The sequence below is a fragment of the Mycteria americana genome, chromosome 3 (assembly GCF_035582795.1).
Source record: "Mycteria americana isolate JAX WOST 10 ecotype Jacksonville Zoo and Gardens chromosome 3, USCA_MyAme_1.0, whole genome shotgun sequence".
NCBI classification, from domain to species: domain Eukaryota; kingdom Metazoa; phylum Chordata; class Aves; order Ciconiiformes; family Ciconiidae; genus Mycteria; species Mycteria americana.
In genome coordinates this window covers 7,488,371-7,515,164 of record NC_134367.1, presented here as the reverse complement: position 1 = coordinate 7,515,164, position 26,794 = coordinate 7,488,371, and the positions used below count along the sequence as shown (strand labels likewise).

Here is a 26,794-nt window from a genome sequence, read left to right as displayed (position 1 = left end):
GCCAGTGTTTCACCACCTTCATTGTAAAAAATTTCTTCCTTATATCTAGTCTAAATCTCCCCTCTTTTAGTTTAAAACCATTACCCCTTGTCCTATCACAACAGGCCCTGCTAAAAAGTTTGTCCCAATCTTTTTTATAAGCCCCCTTTAAGTACTGAAAGGTTGCAATAAGGTCTCCTCAGAGCCTTCTCTTCTCCAGGCTGAATAACGCCAACTCTCTCAGGTGAGGTGTTCCATCCCATTAATCATTTTTGTGGCCCTCCTTTGGACCTGCTCCAACAGGTCCATGTCTTTCCTGTGCTGAGGACCCCAGAGCTGAACGCAGCACTGCAGGTGGGGTCTCACCAGAGCAGAGCAGAGGGGCAGAATCACCTCCCTCGACCTGCTGGCCACACTTCTTTTGATGCAGCCCAGGATATGGTTGGCCTTCTGGGCTGCGAGCACACATTGTCGGCTCATGTCCAGCTTTTCATTCACCAGTACCCCCAAGTCCTTCTGCACAGGACTGCTCTCAATCCCTTCATCCCCCCACCTGTATTGATACTGGGGGTTGCCCCAACCCCGGTGTAGGACCTTGCACTTGGCCTTGTTGAACCTCATGAGGTTCACACGGGCTCACTTCTCAAGCTTGTCCAGGTCCCTCTGGATGGCATCCCATCCCTCAGGCGTGTCAACTGCACCACTCAGCTTGGTGTCATCTGCAAACTTGCTGAGGGTGCACTCAATCCCACTGTTTATGTCATTGATGAAGACATTAAACAGTACTAGCCGGCTCCAGTACGGACCCCTGAGGGACACCACTTGTCACCAATCTCCATCTGGACATTGAGCTGTTGACCACTACCCTCTGGATGCAACCATCCAACCAATTCCTCATCCACTGAACAGTCCACTCATCAAATCCATATCTCTCCAATTTAGAGAGAAGGATGTTGTGGGGGACCGTGTCAAAGGCCTTACAGAAATCCAGATAGACAACATCCATAGCTCTTCCCTTGTCCACTGATGTAGTCACTCCATCATAGAAGGCCACTAGGTTGGTCAGGCAGGACTTGCCCTTGGTGAAGCCATGCTGGCTGTCTCAAATCACATCACTGTCCTCCATGTGCCTTAGCATAGCTTCTAGGAGGATCTGTTCCATGATCTTCCCAGGCACAGAGGTGAGGCTGACAGGTCGGTAGTTCCCAGGGTCCTCCTTCCTACCCTTTTTGAAAATGGGTGCAATGTTTCCCTTTTTCCAGTCACCAGGGTCTTCACCTGACTGCCATGACTTTTCAGATATCGTGGAGAGTGGCTTGGCAGCTATATCAGCCAATTCCCTCAGGACTCTGGGATGCATCTCATCAGGTCCCATAGACTTATGTAAGTTCAGGTTCCTCAGGTGGTCACAAATGTGATCTTCTCTTATGGTGGGAGGGACTTTGCTCCCCCAGTCCCCATTTTGTGGTCCTTCTGCTCGAGAGGTGTGGGAAGAGAGGTTGTCAGTGAAGACTGAGGCAAAGAAGTTGTTGAATATTTCAGCCTTCTCCTTGTCCGTTGTTACCAGTTTGCCAGTCTTGCTCATCGGGGGCCACGCTTTCTTTGACCTTCCTTTTCTGGCTGACATACCTGTAGAAGCCCTTCTTATTATTCTTTGCATCCCTTACCAAGTTCAGCTTCAGCTGCACCTTGGCCTTCTTGACCCCATCCCTACACAACCAGGCAGCATCCCTGTACTCTTCCCAGGATACCTGTCCCTGCTTCCACTGCTTGTGCATTTCCTTTTTGCCCTTTAGTTTGACCAGCAGGTCTCGACTCAGCCATGCCAGTCTCTTGCCTTCCTTTCCTTATCCTGCTGATACACACCACCTCCCATTCTGCTCTTCCAGAAGTAATAAAATCTGCCATCATTGTTCTGCTAGTGCCAAAGGCAAAGGAGAGTTTTCTGCAGAATGCTTTGCAAGAAAATTAATTGATGACAGGCTTTTTGGCAGTTTGCAACCATAACATTTGTATGATCTGCTGATGCCATGGTTTTATTCCCTGCTAATCAGACATTGCTCTCTTTACTATGCAAGGGCATCTCTTCTAGCTATTGTTGGCATGGAGAAGGCAGACATCCTAACAGTAATAACTCAAGTCCACAACAACTTTCTGTTCATATCAGCACATATTTTTATAATGTCTCGGAATACTCCCCGGAAACAACCCCAACACATAACAGTCAAAATGTGACAATCTGCCTGACTGCTTCATGGTGTGGAAATCCAGCTTTGCCAGCCGCCTCCTTGGCTTCAGTACAAATCCCTACCTCACCAAATGAGCCAATTCCTAAGAGATAATCTTTGTCTGTATTTACACATGCCTGGACTCATCCCACCTGACATAACTGAGTTGTCTGCATCTGAAACTCTCTTCTAGAGCTCCCTCTAAGGCAATGGAAGGAGACGGACACCTGTAGATCTCCATATAGACAAGCTAGGTTGTCCTCTGTCTGTCTCTCTGGTTACAGAGAGAGCTTAGGATGATTAGACCTCAGATAAATACCTAAAGCTACACAGGAAAGGGAGAGAGATCAACAGAGAAAGAGATCTGCTCAGTGTGTCTACGTGGAATGAATATCCTTGGGATGACCTTCAGGCTGCGTCTATACTAGTAAAATCACAGTGACAGAGGGCAGGGAAGGACAGTGGATCCCTGTTCTCTGTACAGTTACAGAGTCCCTGGCATGCTTTTGCTCAGGGACAACTCATATTTTCCTAATCAACTGTTAGATGTAGTATGGGAGTCAAGAACGATTTAGGGATAGCAATTTAGTCTGAGAAGAGAGATTTAGTATTAAGGCCATGACCAGATCCTACAGCTGGCCTCCACATCAGGAAATGGTCTCTGATTTTATTTCTTTAACAGCATAGATGTAATCATATTGAGTTCTCCATTGACCGTGGATTGCACTATCTATGGAGACAGCTTGGAGGACTGAAGCAAGCTGGACTGCAAATAATTGGAAGTCTAAAGAGAGGAAAGCTAGGCCAGATAGACTCTAGCTTGGAAAGATGTTCTCTGCTATGGAGCAGTTTGCAGTGAGGAAGGGTTAACGACTACTGCATTGGGACATCCCAGCATGAAGCACAGCAGAACACCTTCACATCACTATACACAGACATAGCTGTGACTGTGGCTTCCTGCCATTGATGGGTGAGCTCCACACCTTCTCACAATACTCCTAACCATCCTCATGTCCCACCCTCCCCAAGTACTTTCTCTTCTCTACCTTTTCCCACAGTGCTCCAAAGTCTTTGCAGGTCCATTGAGCCCTGATACTAGAAAACCAACAGCTCTTTCCTGTATCCCTTACATTTGTCCCCGTACCATCAGCTTCAGACACTTTCTTGTTTCTCATAAATAAATTTTTCAGAAATGTCATGATTTAATTCACTTTCCATGTCTCCTGCAAGGGCAGGTGTCGTGGTTTAACCCAAGCCGGCAACTAAGACCCACACAGCTGCTCGCTCACTCCCCCCAGTGGGATGGAGGAGAAAATCAGAAGACTAAAAGTGAGAAAACTGGTAGGTTGAGGTAAAGACAGTTTAATAGAGAAAGCAAAAGCCACGCACGCAACTTCACTCCTTCCCATGGGCAGGCGGGTGTTCAGCCATCTCCAGGAAAGCAGGGCTCCATCATGGATAATGGTTACTTGGGAAGACAATGCCATCACTCCAAACGTCCCCCCTTCCTTCTTCCCCCAGCTTTATATGCTGAGCATGACGCCATATGGTATGGAATAGCCCTTTGGTCAGTTGGGGTCAGCTGTCCCAGCCATGTCCCCTCCCAATTCCTTGTGCCCCCCCCAGCCTACTCGCTGGTGGGGTGGGGTGAGGAGCAGAAAAGGCCTTGACTGTGTGTAAGCACTGCTCAGCAGTGACAAAAACATCCCTGAGTTATCAACACAGTTTTCAGCACAAATCCAAACATAGCCCCATCCGAGCTACTATGAAGAAAATTAACTCTGTCCCAGCCAACACCAGCACAGCAGGTGAGTCTTCTCTCACACCCAGAGAAAAGAGGGAAGCAGAAATGAGGCGCCTGGGAGAGGAGCACAAGCCAGCCCTGACACCTCGTGGTCGGGGGGATGACCCACACCACTGTAGCCTGTGGTAGTGACACAGGCTGGAGCTGATCACAGGGCAGGGTCATCTCCGGCAATACCTGTTTTCCTATGACACTGGCAACAGCAGGCGTGGTTGCAGCAGCAAAATTAACAATGTGTTGACTCCAACAGGTTGAATATGACATTTCTTTCAATTGTTCATCCACAGAATATCTCCCAAACATCTTGCTCCAAATCCCATCCCAGTTCACGGGCCTGCCCCTCTCCTCTTGTGTTGTGGTGAGTCACCTAGGGCAGATGCGGTTGATTTAGAGAAGTGCATGCGTGACTATCAGGCTGGTATGGGCATGCTGGCCAGTTGGCAAGCATTATGGGACAGAGTAAGTAAGAGAAAAACTCCTTTCCTGCCTTTACCTGGAAGGAGGCACTGAGGAAACGTATAGCCTCCACTCAGTGAGGTAAATCCCCATCACTGAGAATAGTACCCTATAAAACTAATAAACTTTTTATATGGTTTCTGTGAGGCATTAACAGCTGAAATCATAGCGGCTGAGGTTTGGTTTACTGCTTAACCAACATTCAGGGAAGAAAAAAAGATACATTAAAAGAAGGAGATATCTTACATTTCATACACAACGTTTAAGACATTAAAGAGTTGCTAATTAGAAAGTAGATAATTCTGGTTTACTGGAATTTATCCAGAAGCATGAGAAGCACTTATAAATCAGTTGAACTGCCCAGGAAAAGGTTCAGTAAGATGAAAGTTTTGTAGCAGAATTCACCATGAAATTGGCTTTAAATTTCTGAGACTGGCAAAGGGGAAGAGAAGAAGGAAAAAAAAAGTAATATTTGTGACTGTTTTCTGCTCTCCTGGTAGTCTGGTGTCAGAATTTGGGGGCTTTCTTTGAAAACTAAGAGTATAGAAAACTACTTTTTGCTCAGCTGAGGGTCAGGATTCTTGCACAGTCCTGGGACACCAATAACTGGAACTGTCAGAGGAATCCCAGGTGCCACTGCAAATCCGGAGAAAACAGCACGAGGTTGCAGTAACCTGGTGCTAGAGCAGCAGAACTCCACATATAGTGAGAGCATGGCTACGTGAAGCTTTCACTTTCCCGTTTAAAGAAAAGAGATATTTAATCCTAAGTTTACATAAGTAAGAATCCTAAGTTTACATAAGTAAGAATAAGATTGTGTCTAAAAAGAGGTTCCAAAATGCAGGTTATGTAGTAGGTTTTTTATGGGTAAACATTTGTTTCGGTAACTTACTGCATCTCTTGAAAAATACACTTTGAAAGATACAGGGTACATCTTACAGACCCCAGATAATGCAAGAAAATGAATTTTAATATTCCTCGTTGTTATATTTTTAACTTTTGCCCCAGTGCTCTGGTTTTTGTTTAGCAGTCTTTTAAGTTTGTACAGTGCAGTTGGAGCTTTATGAATGAAAACGCCATTATAACAATCATTTATCAGCTTGAGAGATATAGACTGAAACCGTGCAAATTTCTGGCTCAGTCTTATAATGATAACTCATGACAATATCTGAAAGCACTTTTAGTTCTTTAAAACTGAAGGGAAACAGCAATTTGCGATGTCATAGTTTGGATGAATGGGCAATATTCTCAGAAGCAATCATCTAAAATAAACTGGTATATAGGTTCCTGTAGGAGGCGAACAATCTTAAAATCTCTTTTTAAAACAGAACATAACTTTGCATTCTGTCCCATATTTAAATTGCAGTGATTTATATATATAGTTTGTTCATTTTATATTTATTGTTATTTGTCTTTCTGAGTAAATTCAACGTACTGAGAGCACATTGCAAAGTGCTACTCACAAAGCTTTGCTGACATAAAAGTAATAAAAAGAAGCATGCCATGAGATCAGTGATTCATTGAGAACAGTCAGCACCTTGCTTCTGGTGTAGATTATAATTTTCTTTCTTCTGAGCTTAGCAAGCAAAACCCTCTTTTGGTAACAGACTGACAGGCTGCTTCTCTCCAGATTTTTTACATCTCTCGGTTACAGCTACCAAGCAATTAAATGTGGTCTGTAGCCTGGGCTCAGGTTATCTCTGCCTCACGCCCATTGCAATGACTGATAATGCAACTTTTTAAAGGGTATCAAAAGCACTAAAACCAGAGAGTTTGAAGGAGTTTGATCTAGCAGTTTCCTCATTCCTCCTTTTTCTTTCACAGCATTGCACTTCTTATAAGGGGTAATGTCCTGTTTGTCAGACTTTTTAGAGAAGGATAGCTGAATCAGCATGTCAGATGAAAAGAGAAGCAGAGATCATCTCCCCAGTTCTTATTACCATGAAAAACTCTGTCATTTCTTAATGGTTGGTGAAATTAAAGAATGCACACAGTAAAGTCAGGTGGGAGTGACAAGCTCAGAACAGCCGAAGGTTTGGTCCTAAAGCTGGCACTAGTGATATACTGTTGTGGCAGTTATCCTATAAAGTAAGGCAGCCCCTCTGCCTCCCACCAGTACAGCTGTGAGTACTTTCAACCAGTGTAGACATCTCTATAAAAGAATGATAAAGTGAACTAGTGTATTGTGCTTTCTCCCATGTGCACACAGGGACTGATAGAATATTAAAGGGATTTATAGATATAAACGTGAAAGTTAGGTACCTCACCGGAACCAGGAAATTAAGCATCTATGTAGTTCTTGTGTGTGCACAGTGGCACAACACCATTAAACTTTGGCTAAACCCTTTACTGGAAAACAGAACAGGGCCAGGGCTGTGCCTGTCTCTATGGTATTAAATTGTTTGCATGCTCCCTGGCATAATTTTCCCTGTCCATGGCACTTTCCAAATAATTCCGAGGTGAAAATTAGGGTTTGGATATGGCCATTCTATTTTGGAGGCTAAAGAAGCAAAATACCATAGTGATGCTTAGATTGCACCAGCTGGCCTCCATGACAGAAAATTAACCCTAGAAATATTTAATTCATTAGAATGGATGCAGATTAGGAATCTCCAATGACGTCTGTAGGGAGCTATGCACAACAAAAGATTCATCAGAGAAAGCATTCCCTCTCCAGTCCTTATCCCACTCTCTTCCTCCTTGAGGTATTAGGAAAGTACACATTCAGACTAATTTCGTGTTCAAAATTATTCACATCTGAAATTATGGATGTTCAAAATAATAATGGGAAAAAGGTGGGCAGCCAGCTCACCTTTCTCCTGGTATTCCTAGCAAAAAGGACCCCCTGCCCAAAACAGAAATGTTTCTTGTGTATTGCTTTAAGGCCACAGTGAGTTTCGCCAGAATAATAATTAAGTGAAAAGCTTAATTATACCCCCTTGAGACAGACTGCTAAAGGTCAGGTTTCAGATACCTTAATGAGCTGCTAAATGCTGCTAACTGGGAAAGGCTTTTTTTATGTCCCGCACAAGCCAGCCCACTCACATTTTTCATGCCAACGCTGGGCATATCAGATGTCTGTGGGAGTTTTGCCATGAAAAGAAAGCTCATCTTGTGCTTTATTTACAACCATTTCACCAGCTTTTATGAGAAGCAGCTTGAAGATGGGGCCATGCACCACAAAACTGGGAAAGAGCTTGTTGGTCTAACTCCAGCTCTTCACCGAGTCCTCTGGCCAGGGATTTGGGGGCTGAATCAGTGCAGTGCAGGAAAGGAGGCCTTTGTTGGTGGCAGCCCTGCCTCTTGAAAAGGCTGAAAAGCAACAAGGCAAGCTGTCTAGGGCTTGCAGAAAAAGCAGCAGTCATACGTTATCTTCAAAATTAGGAAAACAACATATTTTAACAGATGCCTATTAGTTTGCACTGTTTACTTCTTCTGTGTCTTGGTCTAACACCCAAGATATGAATCCCCAAAGTATGATATATGCATATATTGATTAATTCCAGGCTTTAAGCATAGAAATTGCAATAAAAGTCATGTGTTACATGAGAACAGCAAGGCCTGCTCAATACTAAGTGCTCACTGATGGATCCTGGTGATATTTTAAAACTAGATTTCTTTTTGCCTCAATTTCCCTGCCATAAAATTGGTGTAATACCCATAACAATCCTACAGAGGTCATGATATTCATTAATGTATGTAGTGCATGTGGGAATTAATGCATGCGCTGCCATATCAATCCATGGCAAAATAATCAATTTGTAATCAGTGCTGTGTACAAATGGTGAGGGTAAATAGGACCTGAGACCATGCAGTGAATGAGGCAAGTGTTTGTATCAATTCAAAGACAGGTTTCTAAATGGTATTACTATAAGACTAAAATTAGTAAAGTCAAAAACTTAAATGCCAGAATTAAGGGCTGGAAGAGTTGCACAGCTTTAATTCATTCTTCATGTGTATATGGATTTTAATGCAGTCAGCCCCATGAATACACAGGGATGTAAAAGCATTCAGGCTGATTCAGGCCAAAGGGTTTCTCTAGCTCAGCATCCTTTCTCTGATAGTAGCCAATGGCAAGTGCTTTAAAAATAAGGATTTCAGCAGGTCGAGCATAAAGTCACACTTTTCCAAAACACTTCCCCAGGCTCCAGGTGCTTCACATCTCACTGCCTTCCACATTCAAATATGTTGTCTCTGACTTTAATGGCACTTTCCATGCAGTTTTCCTCCACGAATGTATGCAAGTCCTCTTAACCTCCTGAATGGTCCATATTAGTGTTACAGGTTTTTGAACAATTTTGATACGAGTCTAGCTGAGAGTCATGGAGCAGCAGGCATAGCATCAATATGTTGCAGTTGTAATTTTTCAATAGAGCTGCATAATGAAACGTAAGGAGTAGGGTTTTATTCCGGTCATTTGGATGAGTCATTTCTTCTCTCTTTGGTTCATTTTGCTTTTCACTCTTTGTCTAATGAGAGGAAACTCTTAGGTCCAAGGATAGGCTTTTGCCCATGCAGAGCCACGCTGAGGACCATTATAACCATTTGGCAGCTCAGCTGAATGAATTCCTGCATCCACAGCATTCCCTGGCACTGCTGTGTGATAAATGGTATATATGTAACCTACACATCCTGCATCTGCAAACTGCAATCCCCAGGGTAAATTTATAGGGAATATGGCAGCGGGCTGTTGCTCCCCCACAGCGTTACCGTGTGAGCAGCACAGCTTGTGTATTACAACGTAGGGCAGCAGGCACATCACTGCATCAGCCGCTTGGCAGCTGCCTGTGTCTCGCAGCCGAAAGGGAAGATGCTTCCCCGCCTGAGCAGTCCCACCGGCTGGACGACCTGAGCCAGAGCTGCGGTGCTGCAGCGGGGTGCGGGCATCCGGATGCTGCAGTGCACCGAACGCCTCCCTCCCGAGCACCGTCTTGGGCTTGGCAAGGGCAGCAGAGCAGCCTCCCTCCACATTCTTGTGCAATGCAGAACCTGGGCTTTTGGGGAAGGGAAAGGGAGATTTAGTTCCTCCTTTTTGAATTGCTGAGTCAGCCCTCCATATTTCCTTCACTCCCACCAAGCAGGAGCGAAAGGCTAACGTTGCCTCCCACTCTGCCTTCCCATCCCTTTTCTGAAGTAAACAAATGTCAGCAAATCCTACGCTAACAGTGCTGTTAAAAATATCACCCTATCAGCAGATGGGTTCATTCCCTTTGGTCTGGAGCTATCTCTTCATTGCAGAAAAGGTGTTTTTACATCAAGATAAGTAGTTTCGATGGAAACCTCAGTGGCTGAGTGAAGAACAGGCGTGCTATGCTCTGCACCGTAGTGTCACCGTCTGGAGTAATTTCCAGACAGAAATTATTAGAGAAGGAATGGATTTGACCTGCATTAACTATCAAGATAAAAGTTAGTCCTGCTTTTCTCAGCTAGAGCCTGACCCTGGGGTAGCAATCAAAAATTAGCTACTTCAGCCAAGATGCAGTACTCATGCTCTTTAGCGTGTTACAAAACCCACAAACCAAGCTAACCACAGGACCAGATCTTCAGCCAGTGTGAAAAGATAGTGCCCCATTAGGCTTTGGGGATGTAAAAGAAATATCTTTGATCAGACAGCCTCTATCCTTTTCAAAGGGCGATAAAGCCCCACAAAGCTTTGTGCAGGAGAACTTCCAGCTGTTCAAGCAAGGGGACGTCGGTTGGATAGATGACCGATGTCACTGGAGAAAGTGAAGGGTGAACTTTTTCCTGCTTATTGAGTGTTACACACTTCAGAAACTGCAGACTGTGCAGACAAATGCATCTTGTCACTGAAAGGTGAAAGTTTTCCCCTTTCATCACTGGGTCCCACCACTGAAAATGTTGTATACTTCCCTCATGGGTAACTCCAGAAACTTGTCCCACTCCCTTCAAACACTCATGCGCTCTCTTCATTTGCTCAGACTTACAAATGCACCGGTCATTTTTCAGACATGTATTCTATCACACTTTTTATTTGTTTCTCCAACTACTTAACCATTTTGTTGCTTTTCTTTGAAGAATCCACAATTGCTCTCTCTATACCAGAAAGTAGCAAATGATGAAACTCATTGTTTCTATAATGATTCCAGTATAGATTATTTCTTCTGGATGCCAGAATCCACACCTGATCAAAGCATTTTTCCTTTCTTGAGACTCACTTATTCATTGGATTTTCTTTTGGATGTTACTGGGTTATCAAATCCAGGTGATAAACAAAGCATGTTCTGATCAGTGTCACAAATCCATCCTATGCCTTGAGCATAAATGAAAATATAATAAAGTAATTAATAGCTTGATCTAAATTAATTCCCTTGTCTTCTATATGTCACTTAAACTGCTATCAATGAATAGCAATTTCCATATGTGCAGTCCTTCTTTACAATGTTCATTAAAAGGCTTAGATGAGAAACAGCGAAAAGCATTTTAATTCATTGCTAAGCACAGCAGAAAACTAAGCAGGATTCCAACTTTATATACAATCTGCAAGCAGTATACGTTAGCTCAAACGTAAATCTCACATAATGAGGTGTGCAGCCTGATGACTAATCAAATCCATTGAAGCATTCTCCAAGTTCAGCTCTGTTTCAATGCATGGGGTGAGGGGGGGGTGTGCTATTTAATATTTCACTTCCTTCTGACAAGAAGAGGCATGAAAAATGGTAAATTTGACCTTAAAATGAACTGCAGCAAACAAACCTTGAATACAAAGTGGTGTCACTACAGTTCAGTTAGAAACATGTGCGTCTGGACTAGCAGGTCTTTGGCTCATCTCCAGTGCCCAGCCCTGGGCTTCTACCCAGCGATGCTTATGGTGAAGCTCTGGAAAGGCCCTTTCAATATGAAAGAACCAAAACTGGATAAGATTCAAAAACAGAGATGCCAAATTCATGTTATTATTAATTATTCTTAATTTAAATCAAGATCAAGGCCCCATCACGCTGGTCTCTGTGCAAACAGGGATGACAGTGTTTGCCTTGGAGAGTCTGCAAAATGAGAAACAGAAACTGATGAAAGATTGAGGATGTGCCAAAGGGATGTAACATGTAAGTAAATGATCACCATGTGATTTAGCCCGGTTCCCGTAGTTGCTTGCTCATGTCTGGGCTTCTTTATGTTGTCTGGTACAACATTTATTTTGAGGTGGATGGGAAAGGGTAGAGTGAGGGGGCTGTCAAGGACTGTGAAGCTGATTAGCTGAAGGGAGCATATAAAAGAAAGGAGACCAAAAGAGGAAGTGAACCGTGGCTTTTCATCTGTGTTTCCAACAGATAGGCATTAATGTAATTTACAGATTGGTGTTCCTAAGGATCCTTAAGATCTTGGAAATTAACAGACTCCACTATGACTGGTACATCATTACCTTGTTTTCTTCTACAGGCATACATTTCTGTATAGACATCCTTCTGCAATAGAAGGATTTAAGAAAACAGGATGGAGACAGAAGATATGATTTAATCTCCCATAATTTTAGCAGTCTAAAAGTCAGGCTCCTCGGCTAAACTAGCTGTCTCAGTTCCCTTTTTAACAGGTAAAAAGAGAGAGGCATTTTCATTGGGACCGTCATGAATACAGGTAACCTTAGGCTAAAGCAGCCAATATCCCCTGCTGTAGTCACTGCAGGGAGATCAGCTACCACAGCTATGGCTGGGGTTGAGAAGTTTGCAGTATTTTATGGGAGCAGTGCTAGGCTGATACTGAGCTCTTCTGAAATGCCATTATACAGCAAACACCAGACAGAATCAAATGTTTGCCTCTCTCCTCATTGCTTTTCAGCCTCAAACACTCACAGGGTTGCTATCTGCCAAGCTCCACTGAAATGCCCATGAGGAGACTAACTCTTTTATGTTTTGGCCTCATCAGCAGTTCCCAGAATTCTTTAAAAGGCTTTTAGAAGTGCTCATGTGAGCAGAAATAAATGCAATCACTTGGAGCACACATGAAGGCATCAGTCGTAGCCTGTATGTTTAATAGAAGTACCCCATGATGCATCGTTATTTTTTTAATGGGGTTCACACTGTAATGGGGATACACCAAAACTTGGGAGCTGGAAGCCACTAATGTGTTCAGGCCTGCAAAATGGCCATAGGCTGCCAGAAATATTTTTAAGGAAATCAAAATATCTATTAGGCATAACTGACTTCATTTATGATATTTGTGATAGCTTGAAGTGCATTTGCTGTGTTTGTTGAAAGTGCTAAAATCTAGCAATACCAAAATCACTTCTGTAGCACTGGAGATTTCCCTGAGGTCCTTGTCGCTAAAGACGCACAGTTCAGCTGGCTGAGGTTTCATTGCACTTGGTTAAACACTCCTGCTATAGAACCCAGCTCTGTAAATTAGCCAATTTATTATGATAGGAATCTGTTGCTTAAAAAACCAATTCTACCCTGCATACTTTTCAAGATGGAAAGGCACAGCAGGGTGTAAACCCCTCTGTCAGCATGGCTGCATAAATCTGGTTAGAGAAAAAAATGTGTATGCCATGGCATCACAAGGGGAATGTACCTAGAAATGGCTTAATTTCTCTGTTTAGATGCTTTCTAATATCACAAAATGTGATGTCTCAAATGAGATAAAGAATCATATGTTTAGTGAAAACAAAATTTCTGCAGGAGATTCATCAGCAGATTTGGCTGGGCTTTATACATTAGTTGCTGTAAGCTCAGTGACATTCAGAAGGTGTAAATACTGTAATATCACTGATAATCCCTACAACTCAAGGAAACTCCTCCCTTTGGACAACGCTAGTCAGTGGTGCATTGCTTCCACAGTTAGACCCTCTGTCCCCAAAGTCTGAACCATCCCAGGCATCTTACTGGTAGGAGGAGATCCTACTTCACTTGTACGAAGGTTCTGGGGAAAGAGAAATCTGTGAGCGATTTAGTCCCTCATCCGCCTCAGCAGACCCCCTTAGTTACCCTAGTTACCACTAAAATAGCGTAATAGCTAAGGGAAAACTAAACAAAGAAGATATGGTCAGCAATCCAAATGTGTGAACAATTCAGTTACAATCATTTCAGAGCTAAGTAGACAGATATAAAATGAAAACCATTCTTTTCCCACCTATATTTTAGATTAGTTAAAAAAAAGAATATACTCTATCTCCTCCTTATAGTTAATGAATCTGGGAAGTTGTTTATTAAGCCTTGTGGTCAAGGTCCACTTCTTGCCTGGATTCATTGTCCTGAGATTTACCTTTATGGAAGAGGATCTAGATTAAGGTACACTTTTCCTCATACATTCCAATGCTGCCTGAGGTATCACCAAGCTTCAAATCCTCTTTGCCTTCTGCACCAGGGACCACAAGGATTTACTGACTGTTCATAAAGAATTAGTTTAATCATTCTTTCCGTTGCTTCTTCCCTTCTGAAATGTAGACGGTCCTTGGCGACCACGATCAATTTGCTTAATCTCTGTGTTTCAGTTTTCTAAATGTAAGTGGGGATTCTAATATTAGTGATTAAGCAGAAGAACAAATGCATCCTACATTGCACTGTGTTGAGATGGAAATTCCTCCTCTGTAAAAAAGTGATTGTGTGAGCCTAAACTGTCTCAAATGGGGTATATTTTCAAATCAATAGGCCTGGATAAATTCATAGTTTCATAAATTTTAAGGCCAGAAGAGAATATTAGATCACAGCCTCACCTTCTGAATACCACAGGCTGTCACGTTGCACCCAATTAAACTATATTGTCTTAAAACATTTAATTAGACAGAGAATAGGTCGTGTCAATATGCTACTAATGGCCATGGCCCCTGCTGTCATGGGGCATTGATTCGATAAAACAAGCCCAGTTTTTCCAGGAGATGAATTGGCCTCTCTAGTGCTAAGGAAGAAAAAAAATCTCCATGTGCCCTGTTTGTCTACTCCCAGGGGGAAAAAATAACATCCTCAAGGAGTTATAGGAAGTTTTTCTAGGTCATTTCCTGTAGAGTCACAGAAAAGAATTTTAACATAAAAATATACTTACTGCCCACCACTATGATTTCAAAGAAACCTGTCATTGCATCCTGTATATACATGGCAAGATTACAGGTGTGGCTGTTAATGAAAACTGAATATAACGTTTGGGTTTCTTAGTGCAGAAAGGTTGAGTAAAGCTGTGCTATGGTACTTACTTCTAAGGGTTTTTTTTCCCTATGATTAAAAGCCCTGTGATTTTTTTCCTTGTGATTAAAAATCCCATTATAGTACCCATTGCAATTTTGATTTGAATTATAGCATAGACAACAAGGATACCATCACATTGATTGCTCTCACCTATAACAGCAAACCCTCTTCTATATGTCTTGATCTGAAAAAGTACAGAGTTGTGCTGGTCTTCCTTCCCAGAAAGTTTACAAAAGCTGGCAGTACCCAGCCCCTCCTTCAGCAGTGCCTAGTGACTTCAGACTGAGGTCTCAGTGGATGTTACGTTGAGTGATAAATGCAGATCAAATTCCTATCCCAAGAAGCTGACGGTTTGTAGCAGAAGGAACAGATAAATGCTGAACAGACATGCTTTGCTTAGGACAACACAGAGGGTAGACTGGTTTTCATGCTTAAGTAATCCTAAGCATCTTAAGTCAAAGTTAGGTATGATGATACAAAGGTAGAGATGTAAGAGATCGTGAGACTCTGCATAGAATCCACCTCACAGCACTAAGGTCGTACCTAGCACCTCCATTAACATTTACCAATCTAACTTTTTTAAAAAAAAAATTGCAATGAAGAAGACTTTATAGCCTCCTTAGATAGTGTGTTCTAGTGTTTAATGAATCTTAGAGGAAGACAGCTTTGCTTTTTCTGATATCTAACCTAAATGTTTTTTTCTGCAAATGAAGCCAATGATTCCTTGTCCTCCTCCCAGCAGAAATAAGAAAGAATTGATTGCTGTCCTCTTCATAATAACTTTTTTCATGTTGAATGTTATTGAGTCCTCATTGGCATTGTGGTCTATAGGGGAAAAAAGGCCAACTCATTCAGCTTTTCTTTGTGCTTTTCATATTTCACAAACAGGCTATTGTTTGCTGTTTTCATTCCCCAAGGCATTCAGACAAATTTTTCCAATTTTTTTTTTAAATGTCCCTGCCCACAGCACAGGGACTGGACCTAGATGATCTTTAAAGGTCCCTTCCACCCCAAACCATGATTCGATGATTCTATGAAAATATCATGCCCTATTTCAAAACAGTGCTCTAGTTTATGCCTCCATCATACTAGAGTAAGCAAAATTATTACTTCCAAGTTTTTATGTTATTAATGTTAATTCACCTTTCCACATGTTGTAACAGAATATTTGAAGTTCCCCATATCCTCTAAACAATCTTCTTTCTCACTTCTCCTTCACCTGTTATTCCTTATTATGCATTTCTTTCATTTGATTTCCTCAAAATGCCTTGCATTTATCTTCATTAAATTTAATCTTATTGATTTCTGAGCACTTCTCCAACTTTAAAGTCTTACTCTACAGAAGGTTGGAACTCCTCTCCAGTTTAGCCTCACACACAAATTCAGTAAGTGTCCAGATCATTAACGGAAAATATCAAAAAGAACCAGGCCCAAGATGGACATTTGGTGCAATCTAACTTACAATGTCCCTGTGAAAACTGATAGATCATTAGAAACAACTCTATATGTGCACACTTTAAATCAGTTGAATACATATTTTCCCATGTTTTTGTCTAGACAGCATTGCCTTAATTTGCTTGTCAGAATGCCAAGTACAATAGTATTAAAAAACTTACTAAACAGCAGAAAGATATTAAAAACCTTACTGAGATAGATAGCCTGTCTCCTTCTCCTTCTTTCCATTAGAATCATAGAATCATAGAATTGTTTAGGTTGGAAAAGATATTTAAGATCATCAAGTCCAACCATAAACCTAACACTGCCAAGTCCACCACTAAGCCATATCCCTAAGTACCACATCTACACGTCTTTTAAATACTTCCAGGGATGGTGGCTCAAACATTTCCCTGCGCAGCCTGTTCCAATGCTTGACAACCCTTTTGGTGAAGAAATTTTTCCTAATATCCAGTCTAAACCTCCCCTGGTGCAACTTGAGGCCACTTCCTCTTGCCCTATCACTTGTTACTCAGGGAGAAGAGACCGACCCCCACCTCTCTACAACCTCCTTTCAGGTAGTTGTAGAGAGCGATAAGGTCTCCCCTCAGCCTCCTTTTCTCCAGGCTAAACAACCCCAGTTCCCTCAGCCGCTCCTCATCAGCCTTGTGCTCCAGACCCTTCACCAGCTTCGTTGCCCTTCTCTGCACACGCTCCAGCCCCTCAATGTCTCTCTTGTAGTGGGGGGCCCAAAACTGAACACAGTAGTCGAGGTGCGGCCTCACCAATGCCAAGTACAGGGGGACAATCACTTCCCTAGTCTTGCCGGCCACACTATTTCTGATACAAGCCAGGATGCCATTGGCCTTCTTGGCCTCCTGGGCACACTGCTGGCTCACATTCAGGCGGCTGTCAACCAACACCCCCAGGTCCTTTCCCTCTGGGCAGCTTTCCAGCCACTCTTCCCCAAGCCTGTAGCGTTGCATGGGGTTGCTGTGACCCAAGTGCAGGACCTTCCACTTGGCCTTGTTGAACCTCATACAATTGACCTCGACCCTTCGATCCAGCCTATCCAGGTCCCTCTGCAGAGCCTTCCTCCCCTCCAGCAGATCAACACTCCCGCACAACTTGGTGTCATCTGCAAACTTACTGAGGGTGCACTCGATCCCTTCATCCAAATCATTGATAAAGATATTAAACAGAACTGGCCCCAACACTGAGCCCTGGGGAACACCACTTGTGACCGGCCACCAACTGGATTTAACTCCATTCTCCATTAACTCCAAACTCCTTTTAACAGCTCTTCGGGCCTGGCCATCCAGCCAGTTTTTTACCCAGCGAAGCATACGCCCATCCAAGCCATGAGCAGCCAGTTTCTCCAGGAGAATGCTGTGGGAACTAGTGTCAAAGGCTTCACTAAAGTAAACAACATCCACAGCCTTTCCCTCATCCACTAAGCAGGTCACCTTGTCACAGAAGGAGATCAGGTTAGTCAAGCAGGACCTGCCTTTCATAAACCCATGTGGACCGGGCCTGACCACCTGGTTGTCCTGTACATGCCATGTGATGGCACTCAAGATGATCTGCTCCATAACCTTCCCCGGCACCGAGGTCAGATTGACAGGCCTGGAGTTCCCCAGATCCTCCTTCCAGCCATTCTTGTAGATGGGCATCACATTTGCCAACCTCCAGTCAACTGGGACCTCCCCGGTTAGCCAGGACTGCTGATAAAGGATTGACAGTGGCTTGGTGAGCACTTCCACCAGCTCCCTCAGTACCCTTGGGTGGTTCCCATCCGGCCTCATAGACTTGTGTGTGTCTAAGTGGTGTAGCAGGTCACTAACCATTTCCCCTTGGATGATGGGGGCTTCATTCTGCTCCCCATCCCTGTCTTCCAGCTCAGGGGGCTGGGTACCCCGAGAACAACTGGTGTTACCATTAAAGACGGAGGCAAAGAAGGCATTAAGTACCTCAGCCTTCTCCTCATCCTTTGTCACTATGTTTCCCCCTGCATCCAATAAAGGATGGAGATTCTCCTTAGCCCTCCTTTTGTTGGTAATCTATTTAGAAACATTTGTTATTGTCTTTTATGGCAGTAGCCAGATTAAGTTCTAGCTGGGCTTTGGCCCTTCTAATTTTCTTCCCATGACATGCTTGTAGTCCTCCTGAGTGGCCTGCCCCTTCTTCCAGAGGTCATAGACTCTCCTTTTTTTCCTGAGTTCCAGCCAAAGCTCTCTGTTCAGCCAGGCTGGTCTTCTTCCCCTCCGCCTCATCTTTTGGCACATGGGTATGGCCTGCTCTTGCACCCTTAAGATTTCCTTCTTGAAGAATGTCCAGCCTTCCTGGACTCCTTTGCCCTTCAGGACTGCTTCCCAAGGGACTCTGTCAACCAGTGTCCTATACAGGCCAGAGCCTGCCCTCCGGAAGTCCAAGGTAGCAGTTCTGCTGACCCCCCTCCTTACTTCTCCAAGAATCAAAAACTTTCATTTTGTGATCACTATGCCCAAGACAGCCTCCAACCATCACATCACCTTCAAGTCCTTCTCTGTTCACAAACAACAGGTCCAGTGGGACGCCTTCGCTAGTTGGCTCACTCACCAACTGTGTTATGAAGTTCTCTTCCACACACTCCAGGAACCTCCGAGACTGTTTCCTCTCTGCTGTATTGTATTTCCAGCAGACATCTGGTAAGTTGAAGTCCCCCACAAGAACAAGGGCTAACGATTGTGAGACTTCTCCCAGCCGTTTATAGATTATTTCATCTGTCTCTTCGTCCTGGTTGGGTGGTCTATAACAGACTCCCACCATGATATCTGCCTTGTTGGCCTTCCCCCTGATCCTTACCCATAAACACACAACCCTAGCATCACCATCATTAAGCTCTAGACAATCAAAACACTCCCTAACATACAGGGCTACCCCACTGCCTCTCCTTCCTTGCCCATCCCTTCTGAAGAGTTTATAGCCATCCATCACCGCACTCCAGCTGTGCGAGTCATCCCACCACATTTCCGTGATGGCAACCATATCATGATTTTCCTGCTGCACACTGGCTTCCAGCTCCTCCTGTTTGTTGCCCATGCTGTGTGCGTTGGTGTAGATGCACTTCAGCTGGGCTATTGATTCCGCCACTTTTTTGGAGGGAGAAGCCCTAATTCCTACATGACCATTCTCAGGCACTTCCGTGGTTTCTAACACATCAATAACCCTTGTGTCTTTGCTGCCACATGGATCTCCATCCCCTACCTCCACTGAGATGGCAGACGAAAAGACCTTGCTAGAACACCGTCCCTCAAAAATTGGCGTGCTGCCCCCAGGCTTACCTCTAGTGAGCTTAGTTTTATCCCTAGCCTAGTTACTTTTCAAAGCAAGAAATTAGGTTGACTTGAGATTATTTGGCTTTGATAAATCTATATGATTTTTTGATGATCACTTTCCTATCCTCTCAGTGATGGTAAATTGGTCTGCAATTGCTTATTCTATTAACTTTTGAGATAGGAACTAAGCTGATGGACATTAAGTTCTGCAGGTCTTCTTTCTCTTTTTTGAAGGTAGATACTATGTTTGTCCTCTCCATTCTTCTTGGACCATCCTATCTACATTCATTCTCTAAGGTGACTGCCTATAGTTCAGAGATTGCTTTGGCTCAGCTTTTAATTGATTAATTTCTCCAGGTTCTTTCAGCTTGAATAAATTTAACTGAATCAAGTGTCTTTAATCTCTTATTTCACTCTTCATGTTTTATCCCTATCCTCTTCAAGCTTATTTTAAATATCTGCTCATAATTAACTTTTTGTTTTGAAAATTGAGGCAGAAAAAGCGTTACATATTTCCACCTTCTCTGCAGCCACCCTTATTTGCTCTCTTAACCTCATAAGTAATGGAATAAAAATTTCTCTTGTCTCCTTTCTTCTTAACTAGTCATAGGCCATTGCTTGTCTGGCAAATAAAAAATTGCTGTACTTCGTTCATGTCATGTTAGTACTAGAGAAATTTTGCAGTTTTGACCCAGAGCCAAAAACCTGTGAACCTTCCTAGAACTGCTCAGTGAACTTAATTCCACTGTCAATGTCAGTGACATTAGCGATGAAGCTGAAGGAACAGAATTTTACAGAGTGACTGGTGTCTGAATCATCAGAAATGTCAGGAAAATATTGGTTTCTGTCCAATTCAGAAAAAAAATTATTTGTATCCTTGGTGGGAAAGGGGAACAGACCTGCTTATCTGGGGAGAACAACAGAGGCTGACTGGAAAACTTGGTATAAGAGTAATGATGTAGGAAAACCAGTCAGGGAAAGATTTCTTCTTGTGGCAGCAAGGGAATTACTGCACTGTATTCCCCAGTCCCTGTATTTGTGTGATAGAGCTGAAGTTATCTGCAAAAGAGGGATAAGTGGAAATTTTACATTTGTGTAATAATAAGAAGAAAATTAGTGCCAGTGTTCATCCTCAAAGGTGTTACAAATATCAGTATTTCATTTCCTTAAGATACTACTTGTTCTATTAGAAAAAAAGTCTAGAGTTTAATTACAGTATTTTAATTTTCAGTATTAACACAAGTTAGTGTATTAACACACGGTGTATAACACACTAACACACATTAGTATTAACACACATTAGTGTATACTCTTGGGTAGTCTTTGCATACGTATATGTTTCACAGTAAAACCCCTTTCTATCAGTCATTACATACCTACCCTCAGCTTAAATGCACCCATGTACTCATCACTGAGAATGAGTACTGACACACTAAAATTTATAAATTAATAACATTAAAAACATGATAAAGATGCAGCTGTGAACATATCCTTACAGATAGGCAGATAAGTGAGATTTTGGAATAAGCAGGGAAAAGTCAATATTACTGTAAATTGTTGATAGAGCTGGTAGAGCATTGCTTCACCTAAGGCTTCTTTTGAAAGTGCCAATCTATCATAACTTAAACTGCTTCTGCAAAAGAACTGCTTTTGCTAAATTTCCAATTTTAAAACATTACAATGATCCACACTATCTGTTTTAACATTTTCGAAGTATTTTATTTTTTATTTGGTTTTGCCAATCACTTTTAGCTGTGATTCGTAACGAGAGCCTCCCACAGTTATTCTCTCCATACATTTGCATGTATAACAACAGCCTGCAAATAATGGACCCATTTCAGTCATATCTAGAAGAGGGACAGAGATCTCAGAGGCTACGGCAAGTCCTAGAAGCTTTGTGAAAATTGACACCTAGAAAGAGGAAAAATCCCAGATTAGTACCTCCTAGAGGAGGTAGAAGGCAGAACTCAGCTATTTTATATTTTATTGGTAACATCCAGACAGTAAATTAGCATATGCGTCTTGGACAGCCAGCTAGGGAGCACACGCCGAGCTGTGGACATGCGGTCAAGGAGAGGTGTCAGAAGGGTGAGGGATGCTGGGACTATTCAGATGGGAGATCCCAGGAACAAAGGACAAATGCATAGAACAGGTTTTATTAAAGACATTGCTCATAGACCAACAGGTTTACATTTTGCTTAGTTCAGCCATAAAGTTATACTGGCTGAGAGTTTGAAACAAACAAAAGCCAGTCTTTCCTTCATTCAGCAAGTAATGAAGTTATAAAGCTCCTGGTAGCAGGAAGCTGCGGTGGCCAAAAGTATGAGTGCATTTAGCAATGGGTTAGACAGATGAATAAAGGTCCCTCAATGCCTCCAAACATGACGTTGCAAATACAGCCCCTGGTTTTGGCAGGCCTTTTGACTGAATGCAAAAATCTCAGAGGCTAAAATGGAAAAGAATTATTCTATATGTTTCCAACCTCCTTTTCTTGAAAATCTATCCCTGCACTTTGTCAGGTCAACTAGACAGAGGTAGAGCAACCTTTGGTTCAACCCAATGTGGTTACCGTCATGTTGTTAAAGGGAGAAGAGAGAAGTTAGAGAGGAAAGATGTTCGTAAAATTTCAGCTAGACCCTAAATTAGTGTTTCCAGTGTGAGGTCTGGAGACCAAGGATTCCCTTAGTCTTAGATCACAGCAGGGTACCTGGGAGAGTGGGAGGAAGAGAGGAAACTGAGGTAGAAAACAGCATCTCTGCTCAGTAAGATCACTCTGTCCTCAGTGGAATAGTCTTGACGGTATGAGGAAATGGGAGGAATGACACCAGCAAGAGAGGCAGAAATCCTGTGCTAGTACTCATCCCCTCAGTCTTCCTCATAAGAAAAGAAAACAAAGAGAGAGAGAGAGAAAGAAGAGGGGTGCCTAAAGCTGGAAGAGAAGGGACAAGAATGAGGTCAGGAGCTGGCTTGGAAAGACAGGTGTTATGGACATATGGGATATGAACATGTTTTAAGTGGTAAAGTCATACATTAAAGGGATCTTTGTCAGAAATGTCTGGAAAAGAACCATCCAAAATCAATCGGCGGATGGAGAGGGGGTGAGTACAGACATCTGAGGGAGATCATTGTGCTCTACTGTCCCCAAAAGAAAATGAAACACAGCTCCTACACTATTAAATTAAGCCATACCAGGACACGGGCACTGGAAGTGGTGACCAGCCAGCCTGGTCCACACCCTGCAGGGTACTTACATGCTTGCTTTAAGCATAATATAAAATTGCATCCAAGTCACTGGATTCTGCAGCTTTACTCAGCCCAAGGAGCCAATTCTTTCTGCGTGATGGTCCAAAAGTGCCAGTGTGCAAGACAGCAGTGACTTGAGAATTTGAACAGACCCCTCCTAAGCTTACCAGGGAATTCAAGGTCCCTCCTGAACCAAGATGCTGATTCTTAAGAGAGCAGTATTTCCACACAGGCTTTTTGCTAACTGCAAGACTTCTGTAACACTGTATGTTTATCTTTCACTGGGGACATTGATTTGCAGTAAAACAGGTAACATTCACAGAACTTGACAGTTTATGCTGTAATTTTCCCTGTCTAGAATGGCTGTCAGGAGTCTGTTTTGGGCAACATAAGCAGCTGCATGAATCCAAACAATTTAAATCAAAAGACAAACTCAACAGACTTTTTGTTCGCTATTACACACTTCATTATTTGCAAATGTCCTGTTGTCATATTTCTGGTTTTGTTACAAGAAAATTACCTTTGTGCATGCTTTGTTGCACGCAATTCTTCTACTGCAGAGACTGAAGGCACACAAACAGAGGCAGCAGCATCTGCAGTCTGCTTCTACTTTTTTCCCTACTCAGTAGCGTGTTTCCTTACATTGTCCAGGATTCTGTCAGGGCTTGATCCAAAGTGCAGAGAACTTTCCACTTTCTCATCCAACCCCCCAAATATGTGGTTTTAATTTTTGACCAAAATTTTTATTTGAAAACCAAACTCTTTTGGCTGTGTTTTTTAATGTTAGCTTTTATATTTTTCCCCAAATTGAAATTCTCTAATGGGAAATAAAAGAATATGTGTGTGTGTATATATAGATATATATATCCAACATATAAATTATATGAATATGTATACATAATGAATAACTTTTATTAGTTAAAACTTTTCCAGTAAGATTAGCTTCAACTTTACCATTCTGTCCCAAAGTTTAATAGCTGTAGACTTCCTGGACTGTGACTGTGATGAGGAAAATGAAATAAATCTGTATTAAGCTTTAATTTATTAAAAAATCATACCCCTAAAATACTTCTCAGGATGGAATACAAAGTAAGAAGCTGTCATGAAGCACTGATCACATCTGGCTCTTTTCTGAGTGTCCTCTCATGTGAGCTAAGGGAATTCCTTCTCCCCAGGAGGAGCTCTGGGTAGCTGAGAGAGAAAAAGAGAGACAGAGGGAGACATAATAATGAAAAAACCCCGTAAGTTTTCCAGACAATTGATGTGGACCAGTGATTTAGCCAGCACTGTACTCACCATCATTACCACCAGCATGTCAACTTCCGTATAGCGTGGAAACTTGTGTACTATCACTGAGAAGTTCCAATTTCACTCAGTAGGTAGAGAACTGTCATACAAATTATTCTGGTTATTTGTATTTAATGACAGTACATTTTTTCCTTTGTCCAGCATGAAGAACCAAGGTGTCCCTTTCTTGGTCACACCTCCTTGTTTCTCAAATAATGCCTTTAATTTACACTCTCTGGAAGAAAATGTTGTTACTCGCATTTGTAAGTGTTTTAAACTGAATCCCTTAAACATTGAAAGATGTAGTAGAATGCCACAAGGAATTTCAATAATGAACCCCAGACTTGAACTAAACTAAAGGTTCTCCTTTGTTCTATATAGGCAGTCCATTTGGGAACTAATTCAATGTCCATTAAAATCATTGAGTGTCTTTTAAAGGGTATTTAATAATTTCATTTCTGAGCATGGAGAGTCTCAGAATATCAGGCTGTTAATTTAAGCACCTGCATATGAATTCTGGTATCTAGCTTTAGACAGACACTTCACAATTTTCCATTTGTTTAACTGGTGACAAGATCATAACGAAGCTTAGCTGACAAGATTTTTTGCTGCTGGAGGATGAAAAACCTGGAGGATGATGGGACCCCCTTTATATATGGACATGTATATACTTTGTTTTCTCATTTCAGGTCATGGAACCAAAGGAGTGTTTGAACTTCTTTCAGGATGGCGTCGAACCAGAGAGAATCTGCCATTCAAGGACAGAGTAGCAGATGCCTACTCCGATGTCATGGTCTCCTATACAATGACAAGCTCCTTGTATTTCATAGCCTTCGGCATGGGAGCAAGCCCTTTTACCAACATTGAAGCTGTAAAAGTCTTTTGCCAGAACATGTGTGTCTCCATCCTGTTGAACTACTTCTATATCTTCTCCTTCTTTGGTTCCTGCCTGGTCTTTGCTGGCCAGCTGGAGCAGAACCGTTATCACAGCATCTTCTGCTGTAAAATTCCTTCAGCAGAATACCTGGACCGGAAACCTGTGTGGTTCCAGACCATGATGAACGATGGCCATCAGCACACTTCTCATCATGAGACCAACCCGTACCAACATCATTTTATCCAGCATTTCCTCCGAGAGCATTACAATGAGTGGATTACCAATATCTATGTCAAGCCATTTGTGGTCATACTGTATCTCATCTATGCCTCTTTCTCCTTTATGGGGTGCTTACAGATTAATGATGGAGCCAACATTATCAACCTTCTTGCCAGTGAGTCTCCAAGCGTCTCCTATGCCCTCATACAGCAAAAGTATTTCAGCAACTACAGCCCAGTGATAGGTTTCTACATTTACGAACCTCTGGAGTACTGGAATGGCACTGTGCAAGAAGACCTAAAAACACTAAGCCAGGGGTTCAATACAGTGTCCTGGATTGAACAGTATTACCAGTACCTTCGAGTGGGTAACATCAGTGCAACCAACAAAAGTGACTTTATCAGCATCCTCCAGAGCTCCTTTTTAAAAAAGCCAGAATTCCAGCACTTCAAAAATGACATCATTTTCTCCAAAGCTGGAGATGAGAACAACATAATTGCTTCTCGTTTGTACCTGGTGGCCAGGACTAGTGAAAACACACAGAGGGAGGCAGTAGAATTGTTGGAGAAGCTGAGGCCGCTGTCTCTTATACAGAGCATCAAGTTCATTGTGTTCAATCCTACCTTTGTTTTCATGGACCACTATGGTTTATCAGTAACCATGCCTGTCCTGATTTCTGGTTTTGGCATCCTGCTGGTGTTAATACTGACCTTTTTCCTGGTTATCCATCCTCTGGGAAATTTCTGGTTAATTCTCAGTGTCACCTCGATAGAGCTGGGTGTCCTTGGCTTGATGACCTTATGGAATGTAGACATGGATTGCATTTCTATACTGTGCCTTATCTACACTTTGAATTTTGCCATAGATCACTGTGCACCCCTGCTTTATACATTTGTACTAGCAACTGAGCACACCCGAACTCAGTGTATAAAGAACTCCCTCCAAGAGCATGGGACAGCCATTTTGCAGAACGTTTCTTCTTTTCTTATTGGGTTGGTCCCCCTTCTCTTTGTGCCTTCAAACTTGACCTTCACACTGTTCAAATGCTTGCTGCTTGCCGGCAGTTGCACACTTCTGCACTGTTTTGTTATTTTGCCCGTCTTTCTAACCTTTTTCCCACCTTCCAAAAAGCACCACAAGAAAAAGAAACGGGCCAAAAGGAAGGAACGAGAAGAGATTGAATGCATAGAGATTCAGGAGAATCCTGATCATGTTACAGCAGTCTGAAAGGCTTAGAAAAAATAATAGTATATTCTCTTTTTAAAAAAGCGTTGCACAGAGATGCAGGGAAAATAGAGCAAAGATCTCAGCTGCTTGTGCTGGCCAGGTCTGACAAGGCAAAGGAAGATCAAGAAGGGGTATTCATGACACATCAAGGTGCAAACTTTTTTTAACAAAAATAATGAAAGTAAAAATAATCTCAAATGTTTCCTTTGAATCCTCATTCTCCACCAGGGAAGAGTCGGTTGGCCATTAAGTGTTCCTGAATCTCAAACTGTAGCTCTAATGGGAATTGCTTGATCTGTCATATGTAGGACTGAAGCAAAGGTGAAAAAAAGAGTTACCATTAAGTAAACAGTAGGGAAAAAGGCAGATTTGTTTGATAAAATTGCCCATGGAAAAGAAAAAAACAACAACATTTCAAATGAGAAAAGGGAACAAGACCAAGAGCGATAAAAAATGTCATGGTATTTTTTTTTTTATTTTCTTGAGCAAGTTGGTTAAGATGAAACCTATGCACTTGGGAAGCAGATGTTTAAAACAATCTAAGCCAAAGTACTTCCCAATCCTAGCATACCATGTATATCTGTTACACCACA

At 42.4% G+C, this 26,794-nt stretch overlaps 1 protein-coding gene across 2 annotated transcripts in view; it reads left to right on the top strand.

The window, feature by feature from the left end:
- PTCHD4 (patched domain containing 4) overlaps positions 1 to 26,201 on the top strand; it is an 89,321-nt gene extending 63,120 nt beyond the window's left edge. For both annotated transcript variants that reach the window (XM_075497251.1, XM_075497250.1), the window contains exon 3: positions 24,568 to 26,201. In XM_075497251.1, coding sequence (XP_075353366.1) covers positions 24,568 to 26,201 — 1,634 coding nt within the window. The remainder of the gene's footprint in view (positions 1 to 24,567) is intronic.
- The last annotated feature ends 593 nt before the right edge of the window (positions 26,202 to 26,794 follow it).